This window comes from Cupressus sempervirens, chromosome 3 (genome assembly GCF_028749045.1).
Source record: "Cupressus sempervirens isolate cs-2001-9-10 chromosome 3, ASM2874904v1, whole genome shotgun sequence".
Lineage (NCBI taxonomy): Eukaryota > Viridiplantae > Streptophyta > Pinopsida > Cupressales > Cupressaceae > Cupressus > Cupressus sempervirens.
The window spans coordinates 778,590,600-778,615,862 of record NC_143120.1 but is presented as its reverse complement, the minus strand read 5'-3'; the positions used below and the strand labels follow the sequence as shown (position 1 = coordinate 778,615,862).

At 37.8% G+C, this 25,263-nt stretch overlaps 1 protein-coding gene across 4 annotated transcripts in view; it reads left to right on the top strand.

The window, feature by feature from the left end:
* LOC149569099 (AMSH-like ubiquitin thioesterase 3) overlaps nt 1–25,263 on the top strand; it is a 186,191-nt gene that overhangs the window by 17,433 nt on the left and 143,495 nt on the right. For all 4 annotated transcript variants that reach the window (XM_089821878.1, XM_089821877.1, XM_089821881.1 and 1 more), the window contains 3 exons: nt 8,197–8,272; nt 9,120–9,323; nt 9,464–9,570. In XM_089821878.1, the coding sequence (XP_089678004.1) occupies nt 8,197–8,272; nt 9,120–9,323; nt 9,464–9,570 (387 nt within the window). The remainder of the gene's footprint in view (nt 1–8,196; nt 8,273–9,119; nt 9,324–9,463; nt 9,571–25,263) is intronic.

Here is a 25,263-nt window from a genome sequence, read left to right as displayed (position 1 = left end):
ATCATTGTAATGAGCATAATCATATTGTAAGCATTGGAGTGCATATTGCGTAGATGAATAAAGTATTTGTTCTGTGTTATATCTTGCTATACTACATGCGATAAATATCCTTTTACCTTGTACGGTAAACATTTGGCGCCGTTGTCAGTCGAACTTGGAACGAAGGAAGTATTATGAAGATTAATGCCGAATTTGCTTAACAAGGATATGAATAAGATAAAAGATAAAGATGAAATACACAACAAAAGAAGTTTTAATTTTAGCACTACAAGTGGAGCACTGATAGAGGCTTCAACAGATTGCCGATGGGCATTGAGGGGGTGAAGGAGCATAGACAGAGGGAGTGCATTCACCTAGCAAACTGAGGAGTGCTGAGGAATTGCTCGAAGCGACTCAAAAACAATTGAATTTGGTGGAAGAGACAAGGGAGGTGTTCCTTGTATACGCTGAGGGTAGAGAATCCGAACGGAAGGGAAGTAACTCGCACGGCTTGAAGTGCCGAAGGAGCACAAGCGTGGAGTGAACTCTTCATTCCCGATACACCCGATGAATGGATATAGGCAGAGAATCGAACAACTTCGCTTGAGGAAGATCTTCTTTCACCAGGTAATGCGGTTGTTCGAAGAAGCGCGGTTGTGCAGAACAGTGTGGGTGCTCAGAACAATGCGGGTGCTCATAACAACGCGGGTGCTCAGAACAATGCGGGTAAATATAAATATCACATAATCAGAAGAAAGTAGCAATGGTAGGACCAAAGGAGAAATTGCCGAAGTTTAATGGTGACGGGACGACAGATCCGATTAGATTAGCAGACGAGGATGACTGGGTCTGGTAGTTTCCAGCAACCTTGCAGGGTGTAGCAATTGATTGGTTTGCGTATGCCGATCCTCAGAAATTAACTATATGGGCAGACGTTAGGAAGGAGTTCATAGCAGAGTTCCGACTGCTAAGGGACGATAACGAAATTGTAGCAGAAATATACAACACAAAGCAGGGAAAAAACGAAACAATCTGTGTCTATGCAAGAAGGTTGAAGGAGTTGGTAGGGAAGATGGAAAGCCAACTAGCCGATGGATTGAAGAAACAATGATTTGTAGAAGGACTACGACCAGCACTGAAAAAGAAAAAGAAAATCGTACCTCCAGCATTGTACGTAGATGTGTATAATCGGGTGATGGATTTGGAGAGCAAGTAGAAAACAAGCAAGAAAAGGAAAAAGAAATCGTCACACTCAAACGATTCATCGTCCGAAAGTAGTAGCAATGATGAAGAATCAAGCAAGAAAGTTGGAGCATTGCAGAAGGATATGCTACGGATGATGAAGGAATTTAAAAATCTGAGAAAAAATCTTGACTAGGTGAAGGGGGAATTTTGGTGTACGAACTGTAAAGAGGGAGGCCACAAAGGGCTCGTGCCCGAAAAAACAATTTTGTGATATCTGCCAGATTGCGAGACATTCCATAAAGGAATGCCTGTTCAATATGAAGTCAAAGGGACACCAACAAGTGTTACTGATGCAGGAAGTGTTTACCGGAACAAACACGAAAAATGATGCAACTTTAGGAGGATATCACAACAATAACCTGCACGGAAGGGGTGGTAATAATAATAACAATAATAACAATGGAGACCAGAGTCGGATACAGTACGACGCGAGTGGACGATCGATGATCCAGTGCTGTGCATGCAACCTCTGGGGGCACTTTGCCAAAGATTGTACCATGAAGGAGACGTTGCATCTGTTATGCAGATGGTGTGGTTTGGAGACCACAAAGATACGAATTGCCCAAAGCAGGGGGTGAATTTGTTAAGCATCGAAACATGTAAGGAGGAAGCACTAGCCATTACGTGTGAGCAAGCTAAGAAGGCAAAGTACTTTGATGCAGAGGAAAAAAAGAAGAGGTTGCAACAAGCACAAATGGAGTTGGAAAAATGGATGGAAATAGGGAAGTTGCAAGAAAAAGACACTGTCGATACCTTGAAGAGGAACCTGGCTGAACAAAACATGATAAGGCAGGTAATGCAAAAAGAAGTACTTATAAAATTAAATGACCTTAGAATGCCTCAGTTGCGGACAGTGATATTGAACATGACACCACTCTTGAAAGCAACAGAGGAAATAGGAAAGGACAGTAGTGGAATGACTGCAAGCAGATCCAATGCTTCTGGCACTCACGATAGGAAGGCACCCGACAATAGTTGAGATGGGTATTCTGGGAACAGTACTGACAGACACAATTGTGGACGAAGGTTCAGGTGTGAACGTGTTACCATAGAATATATGGAAAAAGTTGGGACAACCTACGTTGTGGCCACCTACATTCCAGTTATGGTGGATCAGCATGGAATCAAACTGTTGGGAACCTTGATGGCACAGCGGGTAACTATTGGAACGCAACCATTTTTATTAGATTATGTGGTCATTCCATTGAAAAAAAAAAGGTATGATGCTATCCTTGGATGGGGTTGGTTGGTGCAAGCAAAAGTGAAACATGACTAGAAATGAAATACCCTACCTATGGAATGTAGAGGCTGAAGATTTATAATTGACCTGCACACATAGATGGTCGGTGAGGAGGCGGCGTTGTCAGATTCCAAAGGTGAAGGTGATGATGAAGGAAAGAAGAGAATGGAACCAAATGAAGGAGTATTGAGATTAGGAGGGTCCAATGATGATGACCTAGACTCAGTGAACGCCTTATTCCATTGGTAGATGGAAGTTTACGAGCTCTTTCCGAGTTGTAATATGTTAAGGGTTGACGAAGGTGAGAGAGGAGAGGAAAATGATTGTTTGAAGGAATATAGAGAAGCGGAAGAAGGAAAGACAGTTACGGTTGAAGGTGAAGGGAAGAACATACAATATGAACCCAGCAAAAGGAAAGATTCCACCGTATGGTACACGATGAACAGACCGTGCAGAAAGAAAATGTTACACCGCACCACGGATTTAGTAGAAAGGTGTTGGCAACAAGGAAAACACATGATACGGTCTGCATAGGAAACAAAGAGGAAGGGCTTAATAAAAACTTTAGCAATACGGAGTGAAGGTTTTAAAATCAAGAATATAGTTATTGATGGCAAGGAGTGGCAGCTGACGGAATTCATGGTACCAAGTTCGAGGATTGCGATCGAAAACAAACTTGGAGATATAGAAAGTCAGAGGGAGAGATTGTATAAGTTAAATAAACTTGATGAGCGATGATTGCAGGCACAACGGGCCACAAAGATTATACAGAACAAGCATAAGGCATGGCACGACAAACACTTGAAGTTGAACAAATTTCAGTTGGGACAATTAGTGTTGAAGTATAATGGGCGCAACGAGATTAGACTAGGCAAATTTAAAATAAAGTGGGTCAGGCCATATAAAATTTGCGTAGTGGGCGATAACAGAGCAATAAAATTATGGACGCTCAATGAGAAGGGAGTAGCTGAGGTAGTGAATGGGTCAAAGTTGAAAATCTATCACGAAAGTATTAATGTGCCCTCGTGGACGAACAACTGAGAGATAGTATAAATAATAAATATTAATGTATATATGTAAATTAAAGTGTAAATTAAAATATATATTTTTTTTAATAAGCTAAAGAAAAGAGAAAGATTAATGAGGAAATATGGATTCAGAGCGTATGGTCTTGGATAGGAAACATGAGAACATTTCAAGTTGAATACCGTATGGCTACAAGGAAGCAGAGAAGGCATAGAAGCTTATCGTATGGTCAACTGAGATTGTGAAGAAGTATTCTATGGCCAGCTGAGAACATGGAAAAGAGAATTCACTATATGACCATTCAGTAGAAAGGAGGAGCTCGCCATACGACAACAGAAAGACATAGTCAACTATACGGCCATACGACACAGAGGAAGCATTATAAAAAGCAAAAAAAGGAGACACTGTACGGAGAAAGCATGAATAAACACACCGTATGGTCTATACGGCCTTCACACAGGCAAAAGCAATATGGACGCATTGCATAGCCTTGATTAGGACACTGTACGGTGGCAGCGAGATAGGAAGAAGTGACTGGACCATACAGCCGTATGGTATAAGACAATTAAAAAAACACATCATCGTACGGACAATGGTAGAACATCAAGAGTGATTCCGTACGATCGTACGAAGATAAAGATAAGAAGCATGCAAGCCAAGTCCATCGTACTGCTCATATAGGAGTTATAGGTGGTTGTACGACCACCGTTATAGGTGACACAAAACACTTAGCAAGTGAGACAATACTGTACGACATTCGAAACGAGAAGAGGGTACGAACAAGGTACAGAGAAATTATAAAACATCATTGCACGGTCGTACGACATAAATTGATACAAGGGAGGACACAGAAGAAGAGTGATAGGAGGTTCTAAAAGAAATCAAAAAGAAAAAATCGACGACAAATCAAAATAGTTCATAATGAATAACCTATGGTGCCAAAGGGAAAGACATAAACAGGTAGTGAAGAAAGCATAAGCGGTTGGTAGAAAGAGTATGGGATAGGAAGAATATCACAAAAATGGTGTGTTCCATGGACTTTTGTGTGGGTTTGAGGGTGCTAATTTGGTCTTGGCAGCGCGGGCACTGCCCCTCGACCCTACTACGAGTGTTGTCCCCTAGACCCCCAGTTAGTTTAGTTATCAGTCGTGGGAAGTGTGACTAGTTGATGAGACCTGGAGTTGCTATAGGCATAGAGTCTCTGTGTGCTAGAGGTGGAGAGAGCACTGGAGTAAGCCTTTCGAGAGGGGTGATACACTTTGAAGCACTTAGAGTAGGTGTTGGACATGAGACCGCCTTGGTGGATGCATAGAGAGCTCGGGAGGAGTTGATCATCTAGTTCGAGGCAGTAGAGCGACACTTGGCTTAGCATACCTAGGAGTTGGAAGTAGAGAATGCGGTTGGAAGTAGAGGATGCGGCACGGGTGGCTATCAAGGTCAGATTGACTAGGGTGACAGTATTGTGTTAGTAGAGGCTACAAATGCAATGTGTTTTTGGAGACCAGTTTGGTGTAGGCACGGGACGAATGTGGAAGTGGTGTGACGGGAAAAAATCTATCGTGTTGTAGTTAGTCACAGTTAATGTATTTTGTTTTGTTAATCTGTCTCGATAATTTTGTAGTTGTCGTCCAGAGACGACTTTACTTTTTGGGGGGGATGATGTCGGTAAATTCTATATTGTAGTTGATGGGTAGAATAGTATTCGAACGGGCGTGTGATGGTTGAGTCACCCCTTTGGGAAAGTATATGTACACCATCCGAAAGGGACTTTGGATCATCATTGTAATCATTGTAATGAGCATAATCATATTGTAAGCATTGGAGTGCATATTGCCTAGATGAATAAAGTATCCGTTCTGTGTTATATCTTGCTATACTACATGCGATAAGTATCCTTTTACCCTATATTGTAAACATTTGCAAAGTGTGGGAGTTGGAGTTTCTAGTGAGTCGGCGGTCGTAAAAATTGGGGTCGAAGCCTCAAGTAGGTTGGAGCTTACAAATCTATGTAAAAGAACAAGTTTATATAAAAGCAATTATTTGCCGTGGTTTTCTCCCACATTGGGTTTCCATGTAAAATATTGTGTCATTGTGTTCATGCGCTTAATTATTGATTTTGACACTTGAAGTTACTAAAGTAGTTTTTTGGATAGAAGGTTTTAAATTGGGAAAATTGTTATTATACTGATTCACCCCCCCTCTTAGTATATTTGTGTGCTCTTAACAACATGCACTTGATATAGGAAGAAGTTTAGAATTTCATTATTTTGCATCCATAGGATGTAGCCTTATGAAGGGGAGGTTCATCCAAATGCAATTCTAGAGTTCACATTTAGAGATGCATGTCTCTATGAGGTGGAATTGAAGTCGTGTTCAAAACATAGAAGAATTTGCTAATTATTGCTATCAACCATTCACTTAGCCAAAAAGATGAGATTCATGTTTCATATTCAATGTGAAGTTGTGTGTGTGAGATTGAGGGGTGCATCTTTGAGAATGAGGTGTTTAGATTGGAATATTGGCTAGTATGGTGTTGAGGTGCTTGCCTGAAAAAGTTAAACTCCTAATTTCTAGTTTGTGTTATCAAGTGCTTGTGGAAGTGTGAGGAGTGTGCATGTGTGAGGGTGATAATTGAATACAAAATCACCATTTTTGAGGTGTGTGTGAGAGTGTCAAGTGCACTCTTGATAGTGGAGATAAAAAAGATCAAGTTTAATATTGTTAGATGGCTACATAGGGGATAAGTGCACCTCAACAAAGAATTAGTGAATTTAAATTTCAAAATGCATGCATAAAAAAGCCTTTGTAAAAGTGCATGTTTGGGGCACAAGTGTACACCTTGCCAAAGGAATATCTGAATCTCAGTTCAATGCAAAGTCAAATATCTTTATATAAAGGTACATGCTTGGGAATGAGGTTCACAACTGATCAAAGAACAAATAAATTTCAAAATTCAAAGTTTCAAATCATATAAATAGGCGTGCGAGACTCATGCTGGGACACTGTTAAAGCAAAAAAGAAATAATCGTATAGGTGCTCACGTGGGGTACAGGGTTGCTCTTCAAAAAGGGCAGAAACACGATTAAAATAAAATAAAATTTGTATTCTGCTGCTAGGTGTGCGCCTGAGATCAGCGATGGAGGAACAAAACAAGTTTTAAATAGCAGAAATCTCCAATGGAGAAGCAATGTATTAGAAATGTGTGGTGGCTAGGTTGAGATGGGGCACTCTTTAAACAAATATTCTTTTCTGCCAAGAGAGTGACATAATTTGAATTTTGAACAGGCCACAGCGAAAAGGAATAACAAAATCAACACAGCAGAATAGAAAAATCAAGCTTTCACTATGAACAGAGCAGAACTCTCCGTCTACAGCAGGTTACAAGGCAAAGGGTCTCAGCAGCAAGCAAAATAAGAGCAGAATACAAAAGAATAACATCAGAATTCAAAACATAGAACGTTGCACAACAAACAAGGGCATGGCAAATCTTGGCAGAAAGGGCTTATTTTTGTCTAACAACATTGAATACAAACAATAAATGAATTTTTGAACAAGGATCAGACATATAGGAAGAATATATGAACTTGAAGACTTGGAAGAAGAATGTATGCAGATTTGGTAGCAATAATATTTGAAGATATGCAAGGCAGATTGATAACAGTGTTCCACGGGGATGTGTTCCCCTTAATAAACCCATGTCTCCTATAGGGGTATGTTTCCGGGTCTTGGGGACTTGAGGGAAATGTTCCCCCACATCACCACCACTTCCGTCACCTCTGCCACTTTTGCGAGGGACATCGCTGAGTTTCTTGCTATATGACACATGACATTACATAGTAATTGCAACCTTTAAATTAATGTATTCATAAAAATTAGCTGTTCTTTCATGGGCCACTCATAGAGATGTTATGTTGCAGACTTTGCCTTGAAGGTTTCAATTCACCTCTATTTTATATCAGCACTGCCTTGCCACCGCTGCTCCACCACACTCCCCTTGCTGTCCCCTCACTGTCCCCAATTTTAGGCCCTTGGTCCCCGCTTCCCCAAATCCCATCTGTGTGTCCCCGTGTCCCTCCATTAGGAAATCCTGTAGAACTATGATTTAAAATAAGTTTTATGAGGAGATTGTGATCGGTTTTGTGGCAAAGTTATGATCACCGTTACCGTAGATTGGAGAAGAGAATGAGAGGATAATTCAGAGGAGAAATTGAATGAGGGGTTGGTGCCTGCACAATAAAAGAAGATTAATAAAAACAACAGTTTTGCTGTAGTTTTCTCTTGCATGGGTTTCCACGTAAATCTTATATTTTACTTGTGATGTCTAATTGTTGCATCTTATGTTGTTATATTGGTGCAATTGATATGCTTGTGGTATGAAGTTTTAAAAGGTGATTGCTAAAAGTCTGCCAAAATGATTTACCTGAACTACTTTTAAAAGGGATGTAAATGGGATTGCCCTAATTAGAAGGGCGTGTTAGAGTCAAAACTCTTTATTGACATTCATGTGCTTCTCTTATTAATAGCTTAGTTTCTGAAATGACTTACATGCACTTCTGTTGTTTTTGCATTGAAAAAAGTGGCCTTAAAATGGATTAGCCCTGCTGCAATGTCTAACTTATCGTTGTAGAATTTATAAATTAGTCATTTTGGGTATTTGATCTATGTTAAATTGTTCATTAACATTAATACTCTAATGTTTTTAACAGTCTAATTTCCGAGACCATCCCTTCACATCAAGATTATCCCACATATGCTGCGAAGGAGAAGATGAATTACAAGGAGGTAATCATGTTTTCCATTTTCAGAATTCTATTTGTTTTGACTTTATACATGCTGTAGCACAATTAAACATAAGTTTTGCTCTCCCCAGTTAAATTGTTTGTTTGAATGGTTTGTTTATATATAAAAAATTCTTTTTTTATGTTGTCTGTTTTTCTTAACTTTCCATGACTTTTCCACCTGTATGCTCAGTTTGTAATTTAACTACTTTTGTTTCTTATATTTTCTTCAGACTTTGTACTGTACATTCCCTGCTGTGGATTCTTATTTTCATCATCATATATTAACAGATGACAAGCTTCTGATTTAAACTGTGCATTCTATTTTTGTTCAACATTTTGGATCACACTCAGGGGTCATTATCAGGAAGAGGAAAAGATTACTAGGATTGCAGAAGTAGCTATAAAATAGGGAGGAGTTGGGATGGGGGAAAGGATTAGAAAACAATAAGAGATCAAAGTAAAGAAAAGGAATTAATGCGGGAAAATGAGGGTGAATAAATGAGAAAGGGATAGCAAAGAGCGATTAGGATAGGAGAGACTTGGACAAAAATTATATAGAACAAATATTTTTCCAACAACATGAATAAAATAAAATAATCAAAATAACAAATTTATTTTAATAATGAGAAATAAACAAAACTATTGGCAAATTTAACTATTTACAAATTAGTAATATATTTCTTAATCTATATTGAGATTATATCGGAAACGTCGAGCAAGAAGCAGAAACAGTTTAAACTGGAATCTTGTGCATCATAATCTAGACCATGGAAAGTTAAGACCAACTATATATAATCAGCTTTTTCTAAATATTATTATTAAAACACCTGTTTTCCTTTTTTAAATAGGGACTACAAGAAATTGTGGATGAGTTGGAGGCACTAAAACCAAAATTACAAAGACATGTTTGTGAACTGAGTAAAAGAGATGCAAGTCAGAACAACAGTCAAGGGTATGATAATGAATACCATATATCTGCAAATGACAAATGTGGATCTTCGAAGTGGCCCAACTCCAACAGTGAAATTTATTCAAGATGTAACGATGGAAAGGTATAAAAGTCAAATAAATACTTTTAGTGCTTTGGCTATTTATTGTATGAAAGAGCAATCACAGTGATAATTACTTCAATTTTTGTGGCTGTTTTTTAATCAGCATTGACATGAATAAACATCTTAAATTTGTTCAATAGGATTGTGGATGCGCTGGAAACATATGTATGCCACAACATGCTTGGGAATGTGACAACAAAAGCGGGCAGTTGAGTTCTAGTCAGATGGAAGTGCAGATGAACAAATTGTCAGTTCGAACTACTTTAATAGAAGTTGCAGATTGAATGCATGTTATAGTTTAGGAGGGAGTTGTGCTCTGATATATATATATATATATATATATATATATATATATATATATATATATATGATCAGTTAGAAGAGTAGCTGAGAAAATTTTCAATTCTACTGTTTATAGCTATAATGGAGAGCTTGATTTCATGACTTAGCTGACGAGTTTCTCTTTGATATATTTTTCTCATTTAAAATTAATTATTTGTTTGTTTGCATAAAAGCATCAATTAAAACAGTAAGCAAATGAATTTAAACTAAGATTTCTGGCCGGATTCAATGGAGAGAGCAATTTGTGTTTCTTTTCATTTACGGACTATGAAATGAACTTCGAGAAAGAAGAAGTAATGCATTTTTATGGTTGTAAAAGAAAACTTTGAAGCAGACACTGTGTGAAGAGAAAAAAAAATTGTTGCTCAGTTGTAATGCTGTCTGAAAAGGAATATTTAGATTTTTAGCTAGACCTTGTTGAAAACTTAGAAGCTTTTGTAGTTGGGAAATACTACTAATGTTATTTAATGTCATTACGTGTGTTAGTGTGATTGAGGGGTAGGTAGTTACAGGTCGCGACAGTTCACCTTGCACCCCCTCGAGTCTATATCTACACTCTTTCGGATAGAATAGATCATCATTGTGTATGGCGAAATAGGGTCTTGTTTTTTAGTTTTTCAAGATGGCTGCAAATGTACTAAGCACTTCCATGTATGCGGCATGTGTTTTCCAATTGCAGCCACCTATTATAATTATAAGAGAGTGAGAGAATGGACATGTCCCTTCATGGGACATGTTTGTTCATTAACACGATTAAAATCTCTTAGTTATGTATTATAATATCTCTTAATATAAATATTATATATTTGTATATATAAGTTTATATGTATATATACATATCTTCTTGTAATTTATTTGAGTAAAGCTACAAAACATCAACACGTGCTATGAAGAATAAACACATGACCATATATTAACTCAATATAATATACAAATATCTTTGATCAGCAGATACTCAACATTTTGATATCAAGAGTATTGGTCTTCCAGAATATCAATACATGATATTCACCAAATACTCAAATAAGGTTTGATATCACATCTGATATCACGATTCTTGGTCTCCGAGAATCTTGTCATTCGATATCCACAAAATACTCAAAAAGTTTTGATATCACATCTGATATCATGGGTATTGGTCTCCTAGAATACATGATATTCATCGATCACTAAAAAATGTTTGATATCACATATGATATCATGAGTATTGGCCTCTCAGAATATCAATGACATTCATTAAATACTCTGAGTAATGACCTTCGAGTTTGTTGAGATGCCAGATATTCACCAAATACTGTGAGTAATGGCCTTCTAGAACATCAAGTCGTGTGATATTCACCAAGTACTTTGTGAGTAATGGCCTTCCAAAACATCAAGACGCGTGATATTCACCAAGTACTTTGTGTAATGGCCTTCTAGAATATCAATATGCATAACATTCACCATGTACTCAAAAAAATGTTTATAAGGTATGCGCACACGCATTCTCATAATGCTTACCATATAAACATCCACTATGCAAAGTAAAATCTATTATGATCTACATAGGCATCGTAAGATATACATCATGATAGAAAATTAAGTTATTGTAAGATCGTCACCTTTCAATAACTTCTGCAAATACAAGTGACACCATTTGGAAGTCGCCACTTCCTAATGATGTACACAAGGGGTAAGCCCATTAAAATTACACAGTCACAAGATATATTCACAAATTATAGTCCTCTTGACTGCTACAATTTATTGATCAATGGAGAATCCATCTCAATATGGTTTACTCCCTCTTAATCAATATGATCGAGATCACCGAAGATTGACTAAATCATATCCTCTATCTGCTCCCTCTCTTTCAAGGTTGCCTCTAATGAAATGTCAAGCTCCCTTTGAATCTCAATCTCCCTCTTCCTTGATCTTACCTTTTTATATTCCATGATGGATCACTTCTTATTAGATATGCTACATTTGATCACCTACTTAATAATAGTCACCCTTATTTACCATTTCGTGGTTTGGATCATTTCCTATCTCTTTCCTATGTTATTTCCTTTATTAGGTGTGTGGGACATGAAGCCTTTTAATCATAGTGAGGGCCCGCCTTTCTTATATTGGTTGTGACTTATTATCTTGTTCCTCTGTGTGCTCCGATTAGTACTAGGATGAAGTGTTTGATTTTGATGATAATATATCTGCACCATACATCTCCAAGCGGCAAAGAATCCACCACGAGGCTCATCCCATATGTGGCACATTCCATGCTCGGTCAACACAGATCCAACTATGGGTAGCAAGTCACCACACCAAGCGTGAAATTGAACCACAACGCATGCATTAATCACAACCACCGATTCCTGAGCGAGCACTTTCTCGGCATCTCTGATCAGTGAGACCATGTTAGAGGATTCCATGGTGGGTGTCAGGGGTTTGAAGCTCGATTATCCAATCTGATCTCATAGGTATTTTAAAATTTTTTTTTGGAGCAGCGAACCCCTGCGATCAATCATTAATCTTTAATATACCTCTATATTACATGTGAGGTCTAATCGATATTTATCAGCAGAAGGGCTACCCTTGGCTACGTCGGTAATATGCCTATTCCAAGGGGCCTTCAATAACCGACTACATTCCTTGTACCTCATTCATATGTGGAAAGAGTCTTCACTCTACTTCGTAACTTTTGAGATCTTGATAAAGATGATAATCATTTGTGTACTCCATTGAGGGTGATCTAGAGTTTAATAGTCTTCATTCAATATTCTCCCGCAATGAAAGGCTTCTGCATATATTCCATTATGTAGTATAGAAAAGAGAGGTTGAGGGAGTGATAGAATTCGGATTTGAAGCACCTAAAACTTGCTGATTTTGGTTAGCTTCTCCTTTGGATGAACATCACTTCGATTATGGTTATAATCTCCAAAGAGGCTTCAATAGTCTTTCATCGCATCATCAATGATAAAGATAAATTACACAACACCCTTCAGCTGATCGGGCATGTCCCTCTATAGCGAAAATCATCATAATTTCATAGGTTTCTCCAAACCCCTCTTTGGCACATCTTGTGTATCACTTTGTTGACCTTGTGAACCATGTTGCGTGCCAAATATATTATGATGTATCACAAATGAACAGGGTCGATTGATTTGGGTCTATGTGTATTGTCATAGAGATTGAAACATAGTGACTCTCCATGGTCCTTATCTTTGCACCATCGTTGAAAACAAAGTACAATGCGCCCAAGCTAAGAGTTGATCAACTGATCACAAATTAAGAAATTATTGACATTGTTTAAGCAAACACAATATCGCATTATAGAGATACATTTGATTAAGTGTTCAAACATTTACAATGTTTGACTGATTATAAAGCTAAATCTTTGTGCCTTATAGCTTGGAGACTGATATAAAATTGAATTCCTCTATTATTAAATGCTCTTGGAATGACGCACATTGCATATGCGGTGACTAGTGGAGGTTTAATCTTTTGTTTTCTGATTGCTACGTCTACTATGTAATGCCTTTATTCATTGGCCGAGGAGGCGTTTGTATTTTTCTTCGTTTAGTTGACTCTGATACCATGTTAGTTTTTTGGGATCGCTGTAAATGTACTAAGCACTGCCATGTATGTGGTATGTATTTTCCAATTGCAGCCAACTCTTATATTTATAAGAGAGTAAGAGAATGGACATGTCCTCATGGGACATAATTAAAATTTCTTAGTTATATATTATAATATCTCTTAATATAAATATTATATATGTATATATATAAGTTTATATATATATCAACTATATACATATCTTGATGTAATTTATCTGAGTAAAGCTACAAAACATCAACATTGTTGAGTCTGAATACAACATGTAAACTTATTTGGCATTAATGAAGAAGTTGGCAGGTCTTTGAAGTCGTATTGTTTTATGTTGTGTTACATTCCTTGCTATCTATATTGTGTTACAGAGTGTTGATGGCGAAGCAAAAGTCATGGGCTAGCCAAAGACTATGGTGCTAGACACAACAAGAGCATGGGGAGGAAAACCCAAAACCTTTTGAAAGTGAACTAGCATTGACATTATACTTTGTTGCATTGCTATAGGTGTCGATTGAAACTCACGTCAGGAAGGAAGTCGTACGTAAAGAGGTGTTGAAAAGTGCTGTGTGGTGTGCCCTCAGAGAGAATCCTGCACTAGATCGATTAATGTGCCATCTCCCTTGACTGTTGGCACAAAGTTTCCTTGCCCTCTAGAATTGCTTGGAGGAGGCCAACCACGGAAATAAACGGCAATAGATGCTTCAAGCCTACAAAGAGAATAGATGCCAAAGGAATAGCCAAAGGGAAGAGTAGCGAGATAAAACCTGATGAAGGCAGATAATTAAACCTTCCGAACATAAATAAAAATAAAAGATTGCATTGGAGTTGTTAGGATTTTGTCATATTGTACAAAGCCTTGGGTACTCTTTTATATATCATGTTCTAGTACATTTCTTGTACAAGAGAAAGAACTAATGCCCAACTTGCTAAACAGAGATAAAAGTAGAAAAGAAAATATAAACTATTGTGAGGCTATTTAAAGGGCCTTAACACTACAACAATAGGCAGAACAAAGGAGACAATTGAAGAGATTTTCTAAATGGCTACCAAAAAAAGGAAACCAAGCTAGTGCCATGGTAGACAAGGAAGACAAAGAAGAATGTGGTGGGGAAGAATACTACCAAAAAAAGGAAACCAAGCTAGTGCCATGGTAGACAAGGAAGACAAAGAAGAATGTGGTGGGGAAGAATACTGTCAAGAGTATAGTTGAGAGAAATATTGTCGGGAGTACAATAGGGAGCAATACTGCTAGGAGTATGGTGGAGAAGACTTGCTAGAAAAAACCTGGAACCAATTCGGGAACTTAACCCTCACACAATGTACAAAGGCAAGGGAAGCCTGAAGAAATGAAGGAGAAGAGGCTAGAGACTGGAATGTTGAGGATACCGATGTAGCCAGGAGTGTCAAAGGGACACCAGGGCACGATAGTCAACACAACCCGTCATGCTCAAATCGACACAGTTTGGGAGTGCAACCAATGGAAAGTAACATAAATAGAAGAATGACGTCACAAAAATAGAAACTACTAAAATTTATTGGCAATGAGAAGGAGGATCCTGTAAGACATTGCCATACCTGCAAAACAATTTGGTCAACAAATGGAGTATCTGACAAAGATGAATGGGTCCAATAGTTTCCTACAATACTGCGTGGAGTCACTATTGATTGATATTTTGATATGGACAAAGCAAGAATAAATACTCGAGATAATTTGAGGAAAAAATTTCCGATTGTGTTCCGATTGCTTCAGGATGACAATGAAATAGTTCTGACAATCTATTGTATGAAGCAAGGGAAGGAGATGATGAGAGCTTACAATCGAAGGCTGAAGAAACTGCTAGGAAAGATGGAGAGCCAACTGGCTGATGAGTTAAAGAAGAGATAGTTAAAGGAAGGGTTGAAGCCTTCTCTCAGGAAGAAAATGAAGATAGTACCTCCCACGTCGTACACTGACACCTATGATAGAGCAATGGATCTTGAAAGTGAGGATAAAACCTCCAAGAAGAAGAGGGGCAAGTCATCAATGAGGGTTGGCAACTTATCAGAGGAGAGTAGCAATGACGAGGATGTTTATCGTACAAGGTAAAGGATACTGTTGCATTAATAGATTAGAATATAACATAGAACAAAGGCTTTATTCATATAAGCAATATGCAATTCCAATTACACCGATTACAATGATGATGATCCATAGAAACCATTCAAACGATGTACATACACTTTCGTGAAGGGGTGACTCAACTGTCATGTGACCTTTCAGATACAACTCTACTTGTTGGCTATAATACTTTTTACCGACAACATCATTCCCCCAAAAAGTGAAGTCGTCTACGAATGACAAAATAGAGACACCTTATGCATCAAATCTCAAAAACTATGACTCAACAACTAATCCACTAATTACATCAAAGTTCACAAGAAGAAGGATGCGTCCTTTGTGTGGTAGATGTCCGTGCTCTAAGCTTGTTCAACTTTGCTCATAGCTCCTGCACCTGCATGGTCCATACCTCCAAATCTGCTTCGGCCTCCATCTAAATCTCCAAGGTTGTCTGCATCACCTTGGCAATCTCTCCAAGCTCAGTCTCCTTCTTCACTGCCTCTTGTTGTAGCTGACTCTTCTCTCGCCTCGCCTCATCCAGCTGAGCCATAAATGCTGTCCTTTCGAACTCCTAGGTTGCTCTCTCTGACTCCCAAGTTGCCTTCTCTACAGCTAGATCCGCCCTCATTGCTCCTAACTTGGTACTTGACTCCTCCTGAGCCCTTTTCGTCGCTACTTGGTTTGCCTGACTCCTCCGAAGGGCATAATAAGCATCTCGGTATATCCAGACTATCTCTTGAGTCAGAGCCTCTATGTGGCTTTCCACATTCGGCTCTCTCGTAGTGGCCCAATCTTGGCACATCTTTGAAGTCACTGGGCCACCTGTGCTCCTCATAGCAGACTAAAAAGGGCAGTTGTGCACCCTGCTCTCATGAAGGATATAACGTGCTCCAACTCCTGTATTATTGAATCGAAGGCATGTGTCTATGCAAAGATCACCACTCGGCGAGCCCGAGTCACTACATTAGCGAGAAATGGCTCCACATCCTCTCACATCGATGCCTCTGGCCTCACTGTAGGCTGTTAGGTACCCATAGCTGTCTTCACCGCTTCTACCATCTGCTCAACAGTTCTATTGGTAGAGAAGTGCGGTATCTCATCTATCTGCGTCGGGTGACTCTCCTCCATCTGTGTTTGTGTGCCTATAGGATTTCCTTTCGGGGCTACTTCCCGCTCAGGTGTAAGGATACCCGACGCCCGTGGTGCTAGTGTTCGTTTAAAACTTGTGCTCAAATATGTGCTCAACTTTTGAGATTTTCTTGCTCTGCTCGGTTCCTCCACTAGTGTTGCTAACAACGCTGCATCTATCATAACTACCGTGTCCGAGCCCACTACATCCATGTGAACACCAGGTGTCCTCAAACCCTCACTCGTTTCCATCTCCATCACTCCCTCTTGAGTGTCTATCTCATTATCGGGTATAAGTATCTTAGCCCTTACCTTTGGTATGGTTGGAAAAGCCTCTTGGATAACCCCTTCAGTTAACTCCCTTGCTTCCTCCAGTACAACAATTGTCGGTGATAAACGTGACTGCTACGGCTATAACCTCTGGAATGGGCGAGGTCTCTGTAGTTGGTTGAATTGCAACGGTAACCGGAGTCATCATCATGGGCTGCCTAAACTAACCAAACCTTGGAATATGCATACTGTGCGTACCCACTAAAACCAAATGTGCCGTTGCCGGTAGTGCAGGCCATGAAAATAGTAGTAGTGTCGTTGTAATCACTTCCATCTCGTCGTCGAAGAATAAGGTAAATGCTCTTCAAAAAGATATGGAAAGAATGATAAGGGAGTTTCAAGCCACGAAGGGGGTGGAGGCATAAGTGATCAAGGGGAGTTGTGGTGCACTGATTACAAGAACAAGCACACGAAGGGCTTTTGTCCCAGAATTTTTCTTAATGATATTTGCCAAGTTATGGGTCATTCTATCAAGGAATGCCCATACAACATTAAAACAAGAAGCCAACAAGTGCTCTTCACATGAGTAACTGTCCACATCCGGGGCAATAAGCGCATCCCAGCAGACCAACAATAATGCATCATTTGGTGGGTTTAAAAATAACCGACCCGAGGGAGAGGTAACAATAACATTAATACTAATAGTAACAAAAGCCGAATACAATATGGCGCCAATGGACGGCTGATGATCTAGTGCTGGGTGTGTAACTAGTGGGGACATTTTGAGTTAGATTGTCAAATAAAGGACACACCACAAAAGTTGTGCCAATGGCGAGGCCCCAGTGATAATGCAGATGTCAACTGCTCGAAACGTGACGTCAATCTTCTAAACATCGAAGGAAGCATGGGTGAAGAAATATTGGCTGTCGCTTGTGCACATGTGAAACAAGCCACATATCTCGACCCTTGTACCGAGAAGCAGAGGGTACGGGAGGCCAGAGAAGAGATTGAGAAGGCAATGAAGGCACAGAAGGAGACCTGTGAGATAGTTGACACCTTTGGTTGGATAGAAGCAAAACATAATATACTAAGGTAAATGTTGCACATGGAGGTACCAGTCAATGTCTAGGACCTCCACACCATGCCTTAGTTGTGGACAAAATTGTTGAGCACCTTCTTTGTACAATGCAACACCACCCAACATATGAATGTTCGTGGCAGGTCTGCAATGGATTTGATATTGCTGCCATTAAATAATGGACGACACCTTGCAGTCATGGAGATAGGCATCCTCAGAATTATTTTGATGGATACCATCGTGAGTGGTGTGTCCGAGTTAAATGTACTTCTAGAAGAGACGTGGAAGAAAGTTGAGAAACCAACCTTGTGGCCCCCGACCTTGAATTTACTAGGTGCAAACAAACATGGAATTAAACCCCTCAAGACACTAATGGCACAACAAGTCACCATAGGCGCACAACCGGTTGTGCTAGACTTTGTTGTGATTCTTCTCAAGAAGAAAGGATATGATGACATTCTTGGCAGGGGGTGGCTTGTGGCAGCAAGGGTCAATCACAATTGGAAGAAAAACACCCTCTTAATGGAGAGCGGAGGGGGAAGTTTGTCATTGACCTCCGAACCTAGATGGTGAGTGAAGAGATTGTATCTTCTTCGGAGTTGGAGTTTGATAGAAAGAATGTCGGAATGGATGAAGGAACTGAATGGAGCCTAACAACGAAGGTGTTCTAGAACTCGAGTAGTGTTTGGAGGATGAAATGGGCTCAATGAATGGACTCTTCTACTAGCAAATGGAAGACTATGAGCTATTTCATAGTTATATGTCGGAAGTGGAAGAAGTAGAACAAGCGTCAAAGGGAGGTTTGTTCCCACCAAAGAAGGAGTACAAAGGGGAGGCTTGCATGAATCAGATCCCAACCCACAAATTTGATGCTGAGAGACAACTAAAATATGAAGAATTGTCCTTGTAGATTACCCATATTGGAGATGAGGAAAATCCATGCAATATACTGGTAGGGATGAGTAGATTCATGTGTGGTGGGCTTCCTTACATGTTACATGTCACATTTGTCATTGTATTACATGTTATGTGTCATTGTTTATTGATCGATGGTGACGTGTACCCTTTTTCCCTTTATATCTCTCGCAATTTTGTGTTCACTGTCTTTGTATGGGACTTGATATTCGTGCAGGCAAATGTCAAAGTTGAGATCCAAATAGCGAAGACTAGCCCAAATCTCGATCAATGATTTTGCAACTCAAGATGTCATGGGTTTATAAAACTATAGTTGTTGTTATGCATAAAAACAGGATGAGTGTCATAGCATGTTTTTGATTCTCTGCAATAAAGATCACGTGAGGGTTGAAGGTCGATTGTTTAGTTGTATATTGTGAACCTAAGAGGCACCTGATCAAATGGTTCATAGCTTGCATGTGCACTCCCCATATGCAAGTTCATCAATTTAGCATCTCAAGCTCTGCTTTGGGCATTATAACAAAAACGTCGCTGCAATTGGAGGATTCTATTTTGTCCTCATTCCCAAGTTGGTGGTCTCCTTACTGCGTTGGATAGTCAGTCAAGCTCATTGTGTGTGCCAACTACGACTAGGCTTTAGTAATGGTTTCAACCCTTCCATTTGTAATTTGTGCAAGCTATCATGAACACTGTTATGTATCATTACATTTGACAAGCTGACATTTCGTAGGGTTACTTTAATCGAACAATTGGAACGTTTTTGGGAAGTTTGTCACCGGTTGTATGTGTAATACCCCAAAATTGGCACATTGCCATGCTGAACCAATTTCAGTCTATTAATCAATCTTAAGTCCTATTGTACTAGGCAATTCTGATTTCATGACCTAAGTGTCAAATGCAAAAAATCCCTAATCTGCATTAATTACATACTCTATTTAATTCCTAAGTCTAATCGAATTAGCAGAAGTAAAACTATTAATCAATTTAATTTAATTATGAGTCATGACACTTTAATTAAATTAAATTTACCCCTTTAGCTAATATACACGAGGAATTAAATGTATTTGATTTAATTAAATATCCTCATTCTAATTATAATTCTTTATGTTGATGACCTTTTGATTATAGGAGAAGAACATCTCATTAATTAGTGTAAGAAAGATTTGGCTTCTGAATTTGAAATGAATGACTCAGGAATTCTTCATTACTTCCTTGGTTTAGAAGTTTATCAGAAATATAAGAATATCTACCTGCATCAAAAGAAGTATACTATTGATATTCTGTAAAGATTTGGAATGTGGGACTGTTGACCTATGTCAACACCTATGGAAACCAACTTACACAAGCTAAAGGAAGCAAGTGCTGAATCTAGACTAGTTGATCCCACTTATATAGATAGATAATTGGGTCTCTGATGTATCTTGTAAATACTTGACCTGATATCTGCTATGCTGTGAATGCATTAACTCAGTTCATGTGTGAACCTTGTGAAATTCATCTTGTTGCTTTCAAGCATATATTAAGATATCTCCGAGGCAGTATTGGGTATGAACTTAAATATGAGAATACCAACTTGGAGTTACATGGATATACTGATTCTAATTGGTCCGGAAGTGTAAAAGATCGGAAGAGCACATCAAGATGTTTTTTCAGCTTAGGATCAGCCATGATCTCTTGGATCTACAGAAAGCAAGCTTTAGTTGCTCAGAGTTCTACTGAGGCAGAGTATATTGCAGCAGCAATGGGAGCTAGAGAATTAGTGTGGCTTCGGAAGTTGCTTTCTAATTTATTCTGCGAGCCTATGAAACCTACCACAATTCATTGTGATAATCAAAGTTGTATAAAGTTATCTGTGAATCCAGTGTTTCATGATAGATCCAAGCATATAGAAATTCTTGAGCACTACGTAAGAGACATGGTGGAAAGAAGAGCTATTTAGTTGGAATATATTAATACAGGTGATCAAACAGCTGGCATTTCTCACCAAGGCTCTTCCTAAAGTGAAGGTTGATCATTTCAGAAAGAAACTCGGTTTGGTTTAAATGTAAGTTTATGAGATTGAGTCTTAACTTTGTGTAATGTCCCTTGTTTCTAAGGTTGAACTTAATAAATAATACCAATTAAAATAATAATAAATAAATACACAAATATTATAATTTATTATTATTAAATATATCTATCAAATTGATATAATATAATATTATATCAATTAATATCTAATGGTACCATGAAAATAGTATAATATAATATAACTAATTGTATTAGTAAAACAATATAGAAGAATTCCTAAATAAATATATTATTCATAATAATAAATCTATTATTATTATAATCTGATTATTATAAACGTATTAGTATGTAATATAATACATAACATATACATTTAGTACTAAATCTTATTAGCCTATCTTAAATATATATTATAATTAAATTATACTTCCCAAACATATTAATATAAACAAAACCAATATGCTAAATGTAGACTTATGAATGGTCACAACTTTTAGCTCAGACTTATATATTAGAGGAGAATGATTACTTATCGTGGAGACAGGGAAGGAGGGATGAACCATATATCCAATTCATATTATTTAAGATCCAGACTTGAATTGGGGATATAGAGATCATGGGAAATAAATATCAGATTCTGAAGACACCCATACAGATTCTTGATTTCTCCACATCTCTAGTTCCGCACAATGCTACCTAGAGGATGTACGCAGCAGTGATATTGGATGTTTTAATCTGCCATGAATTCCTCACATGGATATTGCAATAAGTAAAAAAAACACGGGGGATATTTCACCACGATCTGGAACAATCTAAAACATATATCGTTGACAATGCCATGACTCAGAATAGAATGTTAGACATGCGTACAAGAAATTATTATTACCAAAGAATATTCAATGGAACAAGTTATGTATAGCTACAGGTTTCTGGATGAATATCTGTTGCCATCATCTTCAGAAAGGACAAATACAATCGGTGATACTACCACTAAATTGAAATAGAGGAGCGGATATGATTTATAAAGGGCTTCAGCGGAGTACACCAAATCAACTCCATCTGACATGCTAACAGCAGAAATAGTGAGAAGTAAAAACAATCGAATGAGAATATATATGCGAGGAAGGTGAATTAGGAAAATTCTTAGGAGTATTATGGGACAGTCACAAGAAGGTCCACATCTGACACAAATAAAATAAAGATTTCAGCATACAGTTTCAGAGATTGTGAGATAATTGTTTGCAGCCTCCAATCATTCTGTGTCTGGTCATAGAAGATTAGCATGATCTTGTACAGAGACAACCACCAATTTACATCTAGAAATTGCAATTCCTTAGGCCCACATCAAAAGATTCTTTATTCTTGGCTAGCTGCAGTTTCAGGCCATTCACGTCACCTCCAATCTGCTCCAACTTTATTGTTTTAAGTTAAGTGGTCCTGACAGAGGAGAAATTGACAAAAATATATGAAAGGTAGGGGCATACATAGTGAATGATAGATAACAGAGAATAATATATTGTTATAGAAAGAAAAGGGGAAGATCAATAAGTTATATAAGTAGCAGGCACTCAGAACGTCACACTTGTAAAGAATGATTGAGATCCTCAAATTCTATAAGTCATATTTAAAATAGTCAAATTGTTAAACTAATAAGATTCATGCATTGCGGATCAATAGATGCTGCTATATTATATAAAAGATATAAGATTCAAGACCCAGTACAACTCAAACAACACAATTATATTTAAGGACTAGTATTTATTTCAAATACTGTCCATCATATAATTGTTACAAATGTTGAGACATTTCTCTTGCTAAACAAGACTGAATTCTTTCACAATCCAAAATCTAAGTATAAGACATGGGACATTACACTTTGTAAATTTGTATTATTTTAATAAAGATGTTTTGAGTGTAAACTCTTTTGTCATATGTGTGACTATGACTTATGGGTCTACCCTATGTACATTATTAAAAGGTGACAATCTTTTATAATGAAATGTTGATTCTAATAATATAAGGTGATGACTTTATAATTATTAGATTACTATCATGTGACTTGATATTCATGGAAAAATCATGATAGTTAAAAGAGCATGTTGATAGATATCATGTGACTTGATATCTGCTGAAGATCAACATGTTCAAATTCATGGTAGATATTATGTGACTTAATAGCTATGGATATACCATGAACTTTTGTGGTGGATATCATCTGTATACACACCATGACTGGAAAGAATATCACGAGACTCGATTTTCTTAAATATATCTAGAGGATATTACTTTTCAAATAAGGAGAATTTATATATATGCACTTTGTCTTCCCTAGCTAAGAGGGAGTGCTAAAGCATGTAGCTTCGATCTGACATTAATTGTGATCAACATATACATATGTATATATGTACAATGGTATGATGCACACACACACACACACACACACACACACACATATATATGCATACATACTTTTTGTATGTGAACTAATGCACAGTTGAAACTGATGATATATATATTTTCTGAGATTATTTAAGGCATGATCGAAATTTATTTTGATTCCTTTGTTATTTAGATTACTATTGATCTATGCTTTATATTGGGCTGCAAATCATAATGTTTGGTAATACATTGTTAGACTTGTGTTAAGTGTGTAACAAATCGGGAATGATAAGTTCCCAACGAACAGGTGTGAGGATGAATGTTCATGTCTCCGAATGGAGACATGACCATTCATTCCCACACCCTTCCACACGATATGTATACTTGATTTGCTCGAGTAAACAAGGCATCGAAATTAATTAATGCAAGCACATCAAAGGATCGAAGGACATTTTAAGTTCAAGAATATTATATTGTCTCTGTTATTTCTGTACTAACTTCTACAGATTTTGGAGCGAATCTATCCTTTGTTAACAGTGATCATACCTGCAATAAAATGTAATGTCCCCATTTTTAGCAAGGTCTTGCAGTTGGCTAGGTTAGTTCACCATCGCGACCCTTGTGAGCTGATAGTAGGATTTGAGGGTCTTAGTTGTGTGGTAATAGGCTTTCCAAGAGCCTATGGTGTGTTTTGGCTTCGTTTAAGGGACTTACTATTTATAGTAAGTCAATTTGTTGGTTCCGATGAGCTTAGTTGAGTCAAAGGAGTTGGAGGATGCTCCTAGTTTTTATTTTGAGCTTCCGGTTTGGGCTTTAAGAATTTTGGAGGGAGCATCTATTTAGAGTAAGTCGCCTCGTCAGGGTCATTCATCGTCTTTCATCATCAGGATCACTTTGGTATTGTCAGATTTCGATTCTGTTACTTCTTCGGTTGTTATTGCAAGACGGGTGAATTATTATTATTCTTCATCTAAATACACCAAGGTTTCTATTTTCGTTGGTGTTGTTGGTTGGTCACCTCAGTATTATAGCTCGTTGGAACCGGGAGGAAAAGTTTTAAATCATGGGAACAAGAAACAGTGGCCTTACATCTCAGAATTTGAAGTTATGGTGGAAAAGGTCATTTTTGGAGCCAAAAGCAATTAATAAACTAGTTTATAATGGCTTTATTATGTTTTAATGTTGTGTGTGGAAAGCTTCTTAAGTGAAGTTCATTTGGGAAACTTTGTGCCATTTGGAGATTATAAATATGAGCCCATTTGATGAGTAAAGCATCCGATTGATTATTTTCTTTGGTTGTTTGCAAAGAGTTTCTAAGTTTGCCAATTTCTTTGCCCTTGCTGAAGTATAAGGGTTTGGAATTAAGAAGTGCTTGGTAATTCACAATTGAGGTATTGTGAATTAATTCTGAGAATTGTCTTAATTAAATTATAGTATTTCCCGACTGTTATGTACTATACCTGGGAATTGCGTTGTGGCTGGAGAATTTGTGATTTGGAATGCCATTATTGTCTACTATTTGGCGTGGTTATAAGAGGAATGTACTATGGCTGTCGTCCTTGTATTTGGCAGCGATTTTAGATTTTGTGGAAGGCTGCAATCAATTATTGGAGGGCAGCGATCAGGTTTTAGAGCACTTGTGATTATAAGTAAGGAGCATGTATTTCTGAACCTGCGAGTAAATTGGATTATTTCTTGAGAGTTGCGATCCATATTTTATTTGTTAGAAGTCAATTTCCAGGTTCATTTTTGCATGCTTGTAAATTTCCAGAAGTCAATTTTTAAATTGGATATTTGTAGCATTGCCATCGATTATAGAATTACTTTTGAATTGTTTAGTGGTGTTCATTTGTCCAAGTTGATAAAGACTTAATCAATTAAAATTGTGAGCAGCTGGCTGTGAATTTAAAGCATTATTTATTAAGTGATAATAATTTGCCTGCCAAATGTTTGACAAAATATCAAACCGTTGATTAGCAAAAGAAAATTGATGTTTGGTAAGGATATAGTTGGACAGGGGTTACTATAGTGGTATCAGAGCAGTTTTGTGCCATCGTGTGGGTTAGGATAGTTATTTTATTTTCAGATTTGTTGTTACATTTGGAGTGACCAGCATTCTAGCATTTTCTAGCCAT